Source organism: Spermophilus citellus (assembly GCF_964194105.1).
Source record: "Spermophilus citellus genome assembly, chromosome: 3".
Lineage (NCBI taxonomy): Eukaryota > Metazoa > Chordata > Mammalia > Rodentia > Sciuridae > Spermophilus > Spermophilus citellus.
Genome location: NC_138184.1, coordinates 50,867,864 through 50,881,281, shown reverse-complemented (window position 1 = coordinate 50,881,281; position 13,418 = coordinate 50,867,864). Strand labels below are relative to the sequence as shown.

The 13,418-nt window shown below is 39.1% G+C and overlaps 1 protein-coding gene across 30 annotated transcripts in view; it reads right to left on the bottom strand.

Annotated features, from left to right (window-relative positions):
• PBRM1 (polybromo 1) overlaps positions 1-13,418 on the bottom strand; it is a gene marked incomplete at its 3' end in the record, with an annotated part of 92,901 nt that overhangs the window by 13,493 nt on the left and 65,990 nt on the right. For all 30 annotated transcript variants that reach the window (XM_081282860.1, XM_081282864.1, XM_081282865.1 and 27 more), the window contains 4 exons: positions 11,546-11,703; positions 3,489-3,672; positions 2,218-2,428; positions 743-944 (listed from right to left, as the gene is read on the bottom strand). In XM_081282860.1, coding sequence (XP_081138986.1) covers positions 743-944; positions 2,218-2,428; positions 3,489-3,672; positions 11,546-11,703 — 755 coding nt within the window. The remainder of the gene's footprint in view (positions 1-742; positions 945-2,217; positions 2,429-3,488; positions 3,673-11,545; positions 11,704-13,418) is intronic.

Genomic DNA, 13,418 nt, shown 5'->3' with positions numbered 1-13,418 from the left:
TCAAAGGTACAAAGTCCTGCCTAACCTAATGTTTAGTATTAATTTCTTTATCAAAGCCTTGCCTAATATTAAAAACAATAATAATAACAAAGCATCCAAAACACCAAAAATCTCTCTCAAATATTTGTTCCTAATGACTAAGAACCACCAAATCCTTGAATGATACATAGCTCATGGCTCAAAGTGATATAATTATAGAGTAAAAAGAAAATAAAGGCAGTGGAACTCAAAGAGATCCCAAATGCCTTAACGACAGCTATGAATACAGCACCGGTCACAAGTTGCCTAGCAAATTAAGTGCTTCAGTCAAGCCTTAGCGGAGAGTTTAAACATATCAAGAAACAGAAGATCACTGATTTCAAAAGTCCCCTTTCGGATGAATTTTAATCAAAATTATATTTAACATCATCATACAGTCATTCCCCAGCTCAACATATGTTGGGTGCTTACAGAGCTCAATGAAAGAAAATCATGCAATTTTTAATAGTAAAAATATTTTTTTTTTTTGAGAAATTTGGGGAGGGAACAATACTAGGATCAGAGGCCAAGTCAGGGGCAGCAATCTGCCTAGTCAGAACAAGACTGGCATCTATTCTGCTGGTTATCATCAGGAATAGTCCCCAATACAAGGTTCATGTGTGTGTGGCAAGAACAAGAGAGTAAAACCTGTCTATGCACGTGCATTCCTGAAAACACCCCCTTGCTTCAAAGGCTGAGACAGTTGTGCCTAGTCCCTATTTACCTTCATATTCTGCCTTCTTGGCTGTCTCAAGGTTTCTCCACTCTGTCCCCACCAGTCGGCTGAGCTCCCCAAAAGAGTAGTCTGGGTGCTGGGCCTTAATCACAGCTCTCATCTCACTGCTGAACAGGATGTAGCCACTCATGTTGATTTTCCGTTTGGAGCCTTCCTTCTTTGCACTGCCTTTGGCAGACTTTGGGGTAGACTGTAAGACAGAAAACTCTTATAGTGCATCAGAATATTGCATTTAATTAACCACTCAGAGTTTCTGGAAGCCAGGAACATGTGATCCAAAAGTTACTGTTCTATAGCAGTTTGTAGCTGGCCATTTTCTTGGTCAAAACATACCTCTTTCTTGCCTCTTACCATGTAAGAAATAAATCAAAGTTTCACCGAATTCCATGACTGCAATCTCTAATGATGACCTCATAATTAAGCTTGAGAAAATTCTGAATGAGAAAAAAATACCAACAGGAATCACCTCAGCCAAAGATGAGGTTCTAAGGAGGGAGAGATTTAAAAGATTTGGGCAGTGGGCTAGGCACAGTGGCATACGCCTGTAATCCCAGCTCCTCCAGAGGCCAAGGCAGGAAGATCAAGGGTTCCAGGCCAGTCTGGGCAACTCAGTGAGACCCTATATTAAATAAAACTGAAAAAGGGCTGAGTATGTATTACAGTGGTAGCATCTTTGCCTAGTGCATGAGTCTCTGAGTTCAATTCCCAGAACTGTAAACAAACAAAACCCAAAAGAATAAGAAAAATGAAAGCTTAAGAGTAACAGGATGATACTATTCCTTTACTGCTTTTCTTTAATAGAAAGCAAGGAGAGCCTTCTAATTAAACTTGCTATTAAACAAGTTAAATAAAACTCAAAGAAGATTTAAATTATTAACAGCTTAATGACATGATAAATACAAATGTTCTGTCAATTAAAAATAAATATATAAGCAATTAAATACAAGGCATTGATAAAGAAAAAAATCTGGGGCTGGGGTTGTGGCTCAGCGGTAGAATGTTTGCCTAGCACATGTGAGGCCCTGGGTTCAGTCCTCAGCACCACATAAAAATAAATAAAATAAAGGTATTGTGTTTGACTACTTCTTTTTTTTTTTTTTTTTTTTTTAAAGAGAGAGTGAGAGAGAGGGGGACAGAGAGAGAGAGAGAATTTTTTTAATATTTATTTATTTTTTCTTAGTTCTCGGCAGACACAACATCTTTGTTGGTATGTGGTGCTGAGGATCGAACCCGGGCCGCACGCACGCCAGGCGAGCGCGCTACCGCTTGAGCCACATCCCCAGCCCTGACTACTTCTAATAAACAAAACAAACAAATAAATAAATAAAAGAAAAAAGAAAAAAATCTTTTTTTTTCCTCCCTGTAGAATTCTAGGTAGAGGTTCATATATGGAAGGGCTGGATGTCTCCTTAATTTGGTTTGTGCCAGCTGCAAACCAAGTAAAAGGAATGTGTCACCTTTACCTGTGGGGGTGTGTAGGGCATGAGGTCCAGTTCACTGGACAGGGGAGTCTGAAGCTGAGGTAGAGAAGGAGGTTCAATGACCTCACTATCTTCTTCTCCCATCTCTTCAACATCCTCATCTCCACCTTCTAACTCAGCAAATTTAGCTTCCAACAATTGGATCTTCTTTTCCAACAAAGGTGAGGGCTCTTTCTGAGGAACAATTGGTTTTCTGAAAGAAGTAACATTAAAAAAAATAAAACAGGTGGGCACAGTGATGCTCACCTATAATCACAGCTACTCAGGAGGCTGGGCAGGAAGATTTTAAGTTTGAGGCCAGCCTGGGCAAGACTCTGACTCAAAAATAAAAAATAAAACAGGCTAAGTATGTGGTTCAGTATAGGGTGTCCCCGAGTTTGATCTCTAGTACTTCAATCAATCAATCAATCAATTTTTAATAAGTAAGTCACTTATTGTGACTTTTGCAATCTGCAGTGTATACTTTAAAGGCAGTAAAGGAATTTAATAGCATTTATGAAGTCACTTCTACTTAGAAAAGCTTGTTTTTGAAGGATCCCATGGAACACCCACAGAAGCATTTTGCTCAAAGTCAGAACCAGTTTTCTATACATGGCAGAAAAAGTTCTCGTAATCTGTGGAATGGAGCACTCTCCTCGGAGAGCATATGAAGCAACTACTTCTGCCTTCATTTTATAATTACTGGCAGCTACAAGGACACTGTTAGAGCAGTTAATGGGTCCTAGCAGATTATAAAGCTTTTCTTTTCATATTTAACTGAATTAATATTTTCTATTTGAAATGTATACTGCTCTAATTTAAGACCAAATTTTAAGAAACTCAAAAAACACTGGGCTATAGTATTTTGATGTGAATTAAGTTTTTTCTTTTTTTTAGTTGTAGTTGGACACAATACCTTTACTTTTATTTATTTATCTTTATGTGGTGCTGAGGATCAAACCCAGCACCTCACACTTGCTAGGCAAGTGCTCTACTGCTTAGCCACAATCCCAGCCCCTGAAATATTCTTTCTCCCTTAGTTTTTTAAGATCTACCAGGCTGGGAATGGTGGCAGATTCCTGTAATCCCACCAGCTCAGGAGGCTGAGGCAGGAGGATCAAAAGTTCAAAGCCAGCCTCAGCAACTTAGCAAGACCCCATCTCAAAATAATAAAAAGGGCTGGGGATGTGGCTCAGTGGTTATGCACCCCTGAGCCATTAGGTTTGATCCCTAGTACCAAAAAAAAAAAAAAAAAAAAAAAAAAAAAAAATCACCTGAAGTAGTAAATTTCATCATCTACCACTTTAGCAGAGAGCGAAAACCTCTTCAGTCCCTTGAATTTCTTCATCTGCTTGTCACTCTCATTGTAGCGACTCTCACAAAGCAGAATGTCATTTTCTGGTATTTCAGTTGGCCTGCAGGAGAGGAAGTCCTTGAATGACAACACAGCACACTTTCCTGAAAGAGCAAGTTGGAAAGAAATTAAAGGAATAAATTGTAGACACAAGTTTATAATTTTTTAAAAATTTTATTAATTGTTTTTTTTTTTGGATACTAGAAATTGAACTCAAGGACACTCAATTCTTGAGCCACATCCCCAGCCCTATTTTGTATTTTATTTAGAGACAGGGTCTAAATAAATTAGTACCTTGCTTTTGCTGAGGCTGGCTTTGAACTTGTGATCCTCCTACCTCAGGCTTCCAAGCTGTAATTTTTAAAAAATTTGGCTGGATACAATACATGGTATTTATTTTTATGTGGTGCTGAGGATCGGACCCAGTGCCTCACCCATGCTAGGCAAGCACTCTATCACTGAGCCACAACCCCAGCCCCTAAGCTGTAATTTTTAATTAATACATTCATACTTAGATATGAGTAGGTAGGCTTTTGGGAAAAGAAATAGAACAAGAACGTCTTAGTATGGAGACTTGGATCTATGAGTATGACCAGTCATACTTGTCCCTTCAGTCAGATGAACGAAACCTCCAGTTTATGCTTAGGCCAACAAGAACAAATACAAAATTAATTTAAATGTCACAAGATTCAAAGACTTACACAATATGCCTATAAATTATTTATGGCTTGATTACATAATAACAGAGAAACATTCTGATCTCCAAATAGCAAATGATTGTCATGGGCCTTTATTTTCAAAAGTGTTTGTCTGAGAACCTCCATGCTTGTTCCCAGAAAAATTATATATATATTATTAGAGAGCTTGACTCAGGATGTAGTATTCATCTCTGAGAAGTGAAGGGCACCCTACTCTGGAATGTGTACACCTCTGTTGTTCTTAAATAAATTTCTGTGCCTTGCTTTTAGTGCATCCTGGAATTTTCTTCAGTAACAAAATTAAGAACCCACCCAGACTGAGCTGAGGTCTCTTTCCAATGACAATATGACACAAAATTATTAATTGTTTTTTGTGTAGTACACAGACAGTAGAACTGACAGTCTACAAATAAACCCATACAATTGGGTTTTTTTGGCAACTGATTTTCAACAAAGGTGCCAAAGACAATTCAATGGGGGGGGGGGAGAATAATTTCATCAATAGATGGTTCTGAGACAACTGGATTTCCACATGCTAAAAATGAAGTTGGAGTCTTATATCAAACCACATACAAAAATTAATTCAGAATCAAAGACATGAATGTGAGACCTACAACTACAAAACTCTTAGAAGAAAACCTAGATGTAAATCTTTATGACATTTGATTAGGCAATAATTTCTCAGATGTGACACTGGAATAGCACCAGAAACTATAGAAAATGAAAGATAAACTAGACATCACAAAATTAAAAACTTTTGTTTTCTACAGGATACTATTAAGAAAGTGAAAAGACAACCTATACAACAAAATATATGTGAATCATATATCTAGTAAAAGGCTACCGACTGGGGTTGTGCCTCAGCACTTGCCTAGCACACGTGAGGTGAGGCCCTGGGTTTGATCCTCAGTATCACACAAAAATAAATAAAATAAAGGTATTGTGTCTAACGACAATTAAAAAGTAAATATTAAAAGAAAAGGCTAGCACGAGAATATAAAGAATTCCTACAACTTAACAATTAGAAGACCAATAACCCAATTAAAAAAATGAGCAAAGGATCTCAATAGACATTTCTCCAAAAAAGATATACTGAGTGGTAGACAAGTACATTAAGTAATGTTCAACATCATTAATCATTAGGGAAATGCAAATCAAAACCACAGTGAGCTGGGCACAAGAGCTCATGCCTATAATTCGAGGCTAGGGAAGGAGGATCATAAGTTTGAGGTCAGCTTGAGCAACTTAGGAAGATCCAAGCAACTTAGCAAGACCTTATCTCAAAAAGACTTGGGGATGTAGCCCAGTGGTAAAAGCAACTCTGGGTTTAATCCCTAGTACCAAAAAAAAAAAAAAAAAAAAAGACAACGGTAAAATAAATGTCAGGAAGGATAATGCAGAAAAAATGGAACCCTTGTACATTGGTGGAGGGAATGTAAATGATGTAGCTGCTGTGTAAAATAGTTTGGCAGTCCTCAAAAAATTAAACATAGGGGGCTGGGCTGTAGCTCAGTGGTAGTGCACTTGCCTAGCATGTATGAGGTACTGGGTTCGATCCTGAGCAACACATAAAATAAATAAATACAGAATTACTGTATTACCCAGTAATTATGCTTCTAGGTATATATCAAAAATAATTGAGGGGCTGGGGTTATGACTCAGTAGTAATGCGCTCGCCTAGCATGTAGGAGGTGCTGAGTTTGATTCTCAGCACCACATAAAAATAAATAAAATAAAGGTATTGTGTCCAACTACAACTAGAAAGAAAATAATAATTGAAATCAGAAGCTCAAACAGAGACTTCTACACCAATAATCATAACAGCATTACTCAGGACAGAAAAAACTTACACGTCCATCAACAGATAAATGGATAAATAAAAAGGTGGTTTATTATCTACTATGGAATATTACTCAGACTTAAAATGGAATAGAATTCTGATACCTGCTACAGTATGAATGAAAATTTTATGCAAAGTGAAATAAGCCAGACACAAAAGGACAAACATTGCATGATTTCACTTATACAAGTACTGCAAATATGCAATATTTACACAGAGAATAGAATAGAGACCACTAGGGGTAGAGGGGTAGTGGGATATAGAGAATTATTGTTTAATGGACAGAGTTTCTATTTGGCATGCTGAAATTCTAGAAATAGACAGTGGCATTGAGTATACAACTGTTCAACTTCTCAGAACAACAATTACTTTTTTTTTTTTTAATAAACAATCACTGGATGCCAAAAAAATATGGCCTTACAAATTACTGCCACAGAAGTTTACAAAGCAAGAGGTCAGAGAATGAGAATGGATGCTAAAGGCAGATTTCCAGGTAAGGTCCACTCTGGCCCCTCTCTGTTCCACTCCTAGGGAGGTTGCTGTGGCCAGTCAAATGGGGCAGTGCAGCCTAGGAGCAGTTCAGCAACTGAGAGATTCTAGAGATCTGTAGCACAGATTGGCTCTATTTCTAGATTGTTTATTCACTTGGGGACCTTTAGAGGGTCTATAGCATGTCTTCAATTAGGGTTGGTCATACTCAGCTGTATCACTAGGTTGTTCAGGTCAACCGGGCTGGAGCAGAGCCTGGTGGCGCACACCTGCAATCCTAGCAATCTGGGAGGCTGAGGCAGGAGCATCAGAAGCTTGAGGCCAGCCTCAACAACTTAGCAAGGTCCTCAGCAACTTAACAAGATCCTGTCTCAAAATAAAAAAATAGAAAGGATTGGTAATGTGGCTCACTGGGTGGCAAAGCTCCCTTGGGTTTAATCTACAGAACAGGTGTTGGGGGTAAGACTAGAGGAGATACTGGTCTCTCAGCTACTTTGCTGGCTGTTGTTCATTCTGAGGGTATCTATCACTTCCTTTTCATTGAATTTCATCTCCATCAGGGAAATGAAACTGAGCATCAGCTCCAAATTCTCTTTCCTCTGAATCTTCTTGAATATTTTTGTTGGCTTATCTCTGGCCTCTTTATTTACTGTATTAATCTCAGTAGCAGTCTTGGAGGGTCCCTGTCTTGTCTAGTGGGCCTTTGCTTGATTAGAGATGTCTACAGTTGGGCCTTCTGAAAGCTCAATTAACTACTCCATGGTACAGAGTAATTCAGTCAAAGTCTTGTGGCTCTGCTCTCAGGAAAGTCCATCACCATGAGATGCTACCATGGAGCTTCATCTACTTGTTCTTTTTCCTCTTTGTTCAATATAACATCTTCCTTCCTTCTATTTTTTTCTCCTTTTCCAGTAGTGGGGATTAAACCCAAGGGCACTTTACCACTAAGTTACATATCCAGCCCATTTTATTTTTATTTAATACTTTTTTTTAGTTGTTAATGGACCTTTTTATTTTATTCATTTATATGTGGTGCTGAGAATCGAACCCAGTGCCTCACATGCTAGGCAAGTGCTCTATCTGAGCCACAACCCAGCCCCATCCAGACCATTTTATTTTGAGATAGGGTCTTGCTATGTTGCTGAGGCTAGTCTCAAAATTGAAATCCTCCTGCCTCAGCTTCCTGAGTACCTGGGATTAAAGATGTGTACCACCATGCCTGGCTACATTTTTTTCCCCGTTTTTAAATTTTTCATTTTGTGAAAGGGTCTTGCTAAATTGCCGAGGTTGGCCCTGAACTTATGATCCTCCTGCCTCAGCCTCCGAAGTTGCTGGGATTACATGGCTCTTCTATTATTTTTGAGAAAAGGTCTCATTATGTTGCTCAGACTGGCTTCAAACTCCTAAGCTCAAGTGATCCTCTGGACTGAGTAGACTTGGGACTATAGGAATAAGTCACCATGCCTGGCTCAACATTTGCCTTCTAAACATAATTCAAACATGCCAGAGTTCATTGTTAATAACATTTGTTCAACCTTCAATAAGTTCACACCAAGATTTTCCAGAATTCTGTCTATAAGTCTTTCATGTTGGTCTAGACCACAATCCACTCCATACAATCCACAATCCACTCCATACAGTAGGAGAGCAAGATGGCTACTGCTGGGAATATTGCATCTCTATGTTTTAGAATAATTGGGACATCTTTATCTTGGATATTCTCTCCAGAGATTGTTTCAGTATCATTCCTGGAATAAACAGATATTAATTTGTGATGGGTTACTAACACTTTGGGGATCTTCTTATTCTTTTCTTTTTTTTTTTTTTTTTTGGTGTGAGTATGTGTGTGTGTGTGGTGTGCTGGGGATCCAACCCTGGACCTCACACAGGCCAGGCAAGCGCACTATCACTGAGCCACACCCCAAGCCCACTTTTAGGGTCTTTTAAACTCCTATAAACACAGTGCTAGAGGCAGCACACTCCTTTGAGCTCAATGGAGGGATTGGTAGTTGCTTTCTCCAGTCACTTGACATCACTGACTACATTGGTGGGCAGCTGCAGTACTTTGCCTACAAAGATCTTTTCTTCCTGTGGCAATACCATGATGCCTCCACTGGGCCCTGCACCTGTCACCTTGGCTCTTAAGGTCCCCAGGAAGGTGGGTAGAGTGTCACCTTCTGCCCATATGTGCCATTGTTGGGACACTTCCACCCCTGTCACTTGCAGCAGTGTAGGCAGTTTTCTTGCTTCTGCCACTTGAAAATAAGGATTCTGAGTTTCTATAATTATCTGGGAACCTAGAAGGCCATGCATATGTAAACGGTAGGGTTCATGATCAGAAAAGACCTGAGAAGTCCCTAAACTCTCACCTGTGGCTGACCTTCGAGCTTTGTGCAAGCAGGAAATAAAGGTAGAGATGTAAACTGCATGGCTAAATGCTGAATGTTGGTGTGCTCCAACACACACAGGGAATCCAGCTGCAAATACTGGGAGTTTTTGGCTCTAGGCATTTAAGAAAACCTTTGTCAAATCACTATCTGATCACTAAGCTGAGAGAACAGAGACTTCAGTGACCACACACAATAAAGACACAATTTAAAAAATGTTACTGAACAAAGAATTACAATCCATAAAAAGCAATAACAACAAAACCTAAGAAGAAAGGAGAATCTGATTTTCAGAGTTACCACACTGTAATATTCAAAATGTCCAGTTTCTTTCTTTCTTTCTTCTTTTTTTTTTGTACCAGGGATTGAATTCAGAGGCACTTGACTACTGAGTCACATCCCCAGCCTTATTTTGTATTTTATTTAGAGACAGGATCTCGCTGAGTTGCTTAGTACCTTGCTTTTGTTGAGGCTGGCTTTGAACTCACCATCCTCCTGCCTCAGCCTCCTGAGCTGCTGGGATTACATTTTCTCTTCACCCTCTGCTAGTAGGGAATGAACCCAGGACCTCATTATGCATACTAGGCAAAGCACTCTACAACTTAGCTATATCCCCAGCCCTTTTTATTTTTTAATTTTGAGACACAGTCTCGCTAAATTGCCTGGATTGGCCTCAAACTTGCAACCCTCCTGCCTCAGCCTCTTGAGTAGTTGGCATTAGAGGTATGGGTCTTTGTGCCTGACATAATATACTTCCCAACTATTCAGGAGGCTAAAGCAAGTGGATTCAAAGTTTGAGGCCAGCTTAGTCAACTGAATGAAAGCCTGTCTCAAATAAACATAAAACAGGATGGGGAAGTAGCTCAGTGGTAGAGTACTTGCCTAGCATGCACAAGTCCCTGGGTTCAATCCTGCAAAAACAAAACAAACAAACAAACAAAAATCAAAACAACCAAACTATGAGCAATCAGGGGTTGGGGGTACAGCTCACCATAAGAATACATGCTTAGCTTTCATGAGGTCCTGGGTCAATTTCCAGAACAAGAAAACAAAAAGCACAAGTTATCAATATAAAACTTGTGAGACTAATAATCTTTTAGGAAACCATTACAAAAGATGTAAAAACTCGTGTAAGTAAGCTCTAGAGGTGACTCAGGGTCAAGAGAACACAATAACTGAAAACAAAATATGATGATGGATACAACCAGATGTAGGAAACAGAATATAACTGTGAACACTCAGTAGAATGATAGAACAAAAACCAAAACATGCAACAGCGACAATAAGATTACCAGGATTTAGAGTCCAACACAGACCATGAGTTTCTTTTCTTTCTTTTTTTCTTTCCTTTTCTTTCTTTCTTTCTTTTTTTTTTAAGAGATACACAGGAGAGTTTATTTGTCAGAGCTGACAAATAAGAGCCATCTCTCCACAGACAGAGAGGCCCCATGAGGTTTTTTTGGTACTGGGTATTGAACTTGGGACGCTGCATCCCCAGCTCTTTTTATTTTGAGAAAGGGTCTTGCTAAATTGTTTAGGACCTCACTGAGCTGCTGAGGCTGGCCTCAAACTTGCGATTCTTCTTCTGCTTTAGCCTCCCAAGTCACTGGGCTTATAGGCAGGCATGCACTACTGTGCCCAGCGGACTATGCCTTTTTTTTGTTTTGTTTTTTTGGTGACACTGGATATTGAACTCGGGGCACTCTAACACTGAGCTACATATCCTCAACCCTGTTATTTTGCAGTACTGGGGAGGGAACCCAGGATCTTGTGCATGCTAGTCAAGCACTCTACTATTGAGCTACATCCCTATCCCCATTTTTATTTTGAGACAGAGTCTTGCTAGTTGCCCAGGTTGGCTTGAACTTGTGATCCTCCTGCCTCAACCTCCCAAGAGGCTAGGAACACAGACATGTACACTGTGCCAAGCTCCTGCTTTATTCTTACAAGAGCCACAGTGATTCCTCCTTCTAATGTTCCTACCAGCTTATACCACCACTGTGCTCAAACCCCTCCGAGGACTTCCTATCCACTCCAAGCTCAATCACTCCATTTGTTTACAAAGCCTACTATGACTGGATGCCCAGCTGCCTCAGAGAGCTCATTCCCTTATATACCGCTGCTCTGTTCCAGTTACCCAATTTCCATACTATATGTCTGGAACATGCCCAGATACTCTACTTTAAGGCTTTTAGCTGTGCCTATAAGAGAGCAAAACCTGATATTCAAATGGGCTTTTTCCTTACTTCTCTAGGGTTCTGTTCACATGTCACCTAGCAGCAAGGCATTTACTGAACAAAGGACCTTGTCTCAACACTACCCTCAATCCTTTTACTTTATTTTCATTTATAGTTCTAACCATGGCTTGATATTCTACACATCTGTTCTTTAATTTATTTACGGACTCACCAACCTTTGCCCCAATGTAAGTCTTTTAGAGGGCACAGACTTTGTTTTGCTTATTGCTATATACCTAACATCTAGAATAGTACCTAGCACAAAAGTAGTATTCAATCAAATTTTAAGCAGTTAATGGATTAAATGAAAAAATATAAATACCTACCCAGAATACATGTCATGGGACAGGTTTCTTCCAGATTACTCAGAAACACTTCTTTTTTGTAGAACATTTTTGTGGGCTCATGCTCTGTTTCTTCTGGGTGAATGAAAATAGGGCCATAAAAATATGCAGCTCCATCTCGGACCCACACTTTTTCAATTCTTGGGGGGAAAATGGAGAAATTACATCATGATAATTCCATTCTTGAAGGACTAATCTAGTAAAAATTCTATTAGCCAAAACTTAAAGAGTATGTGCCATTCAACAGTATTTGTCTTACTGAAATTTATATAACTTCATTAATTGCCCTCCTCCTTTAAGCATACAAGATACTTAAAAAGAACACAGGGTCCCACTTATTTGAAAAAAATAACCATAATATCAAGATATGTAATTTAATAGTTTTATCTGACTCTCAGATTTTCTTCCTGAAATATGCATATAAAACTAGAACTAAGCATCTTTTATTGGACCTGTAAGTCCAATAAAGACACACAATTTCAATATTTGGAGTTGAATCACATGAATGGCAGACATTCCTTCAACACAATGGTTCATAACCTTTTTGAAAGTCAAGATCCAGTCCGGTTCACTCCTTGAGAAACTGATGAATGCCAATTAACACCTCCTTAGAAACAACAACAAAACATTAACATTGGCTACTATGTACCAGATACTGTACTATTTCTCACAACCAATAAAGTTGATATTATTGTCCCATATTCTTGTGGTTCCTGGCATGAAGCAGCATCTTCTCTTTAGCTAATAGTAACTCTAACCTTCCAGTTCCTCAGGCCCAACACACAAGTCACCCTGCCTCTCAGACATCACATTCCATTTATTAAGTAAATTATTAATTTGACCTTCAAGGTAGTACACTTTGCAACACTCTGGTCTGAGACACCATTATTCTTGCTTGGATTATTTTCAACGGCCTGTAAGATCTCCTTGTTCCTATTCTTGATAGTCTATTCTTAAAAACCAGCAGGCAGAATAATCCTCTTACAACCTAAGTCAAATGTCACTCTGTGCTTGAAACAATACAATGTTACTCCATTTAACTCAATAATAGTATAAGTCCCTACAATGGTTTTTGAAGCCCTACATGATTTGCTCACTACCACTGGCCCTTACTTCCCAACTAACTCTTCCCTGGCTCACTCTGCTAGTTGCAACTTCTGCTGGTTTGAACAGGCCTGGCATACTTCTCTCTCAGGCCTTTACAAAATCTGTTCACTTCTCCCTGGAATGCTTTCCCCCTGTACTTTCAGAATTCTTACTCCTTCCGTTTCTTCAAGCACTGGCTCAAATGCCAGCTTCTTAATGAGGCCTGTGCTCTAGACCATTCTCCCTGCTCTCACTGTACCCATCTCTCTTCACCCAGCTCTATTTTTTCAACAGCATATATCATGATCCACTGCACTACAATTCTACTTATTAAAGATGTTTATTGTTTATCTTCTCACCAGAACAAAGTTCCATGGGACTAAGAACATCTGTTTTATAAACTAATGTATTCTCATAGCCTGGCAAATAATATAGAAAATGGTTACTGATTGATGTACAATGAGGAGGAACAGAAATAGAGGCAACTCATGTACTTAAGAACATGCAACTAGCAGAGATTAACCAAGATCTCCTAGAACCAACTACTGGGTTTTTTGTTTTGTTTTCCTGTTTGTAGCACTAGGAATCAAAGCCAGGGCCTCTAGCATGCTAGGGAAGTACTCTACTACTGAGTTTCATCTCTAGCCTTCAAATACCATTGTTCTTAACCATTATCATAATGACCAACTGAGTACCTGACTCCTTGAACTTTTGCCATCTAACCTTCCTTACATCAATTTACTTGTTCATAAATATATGAGCCCCTACT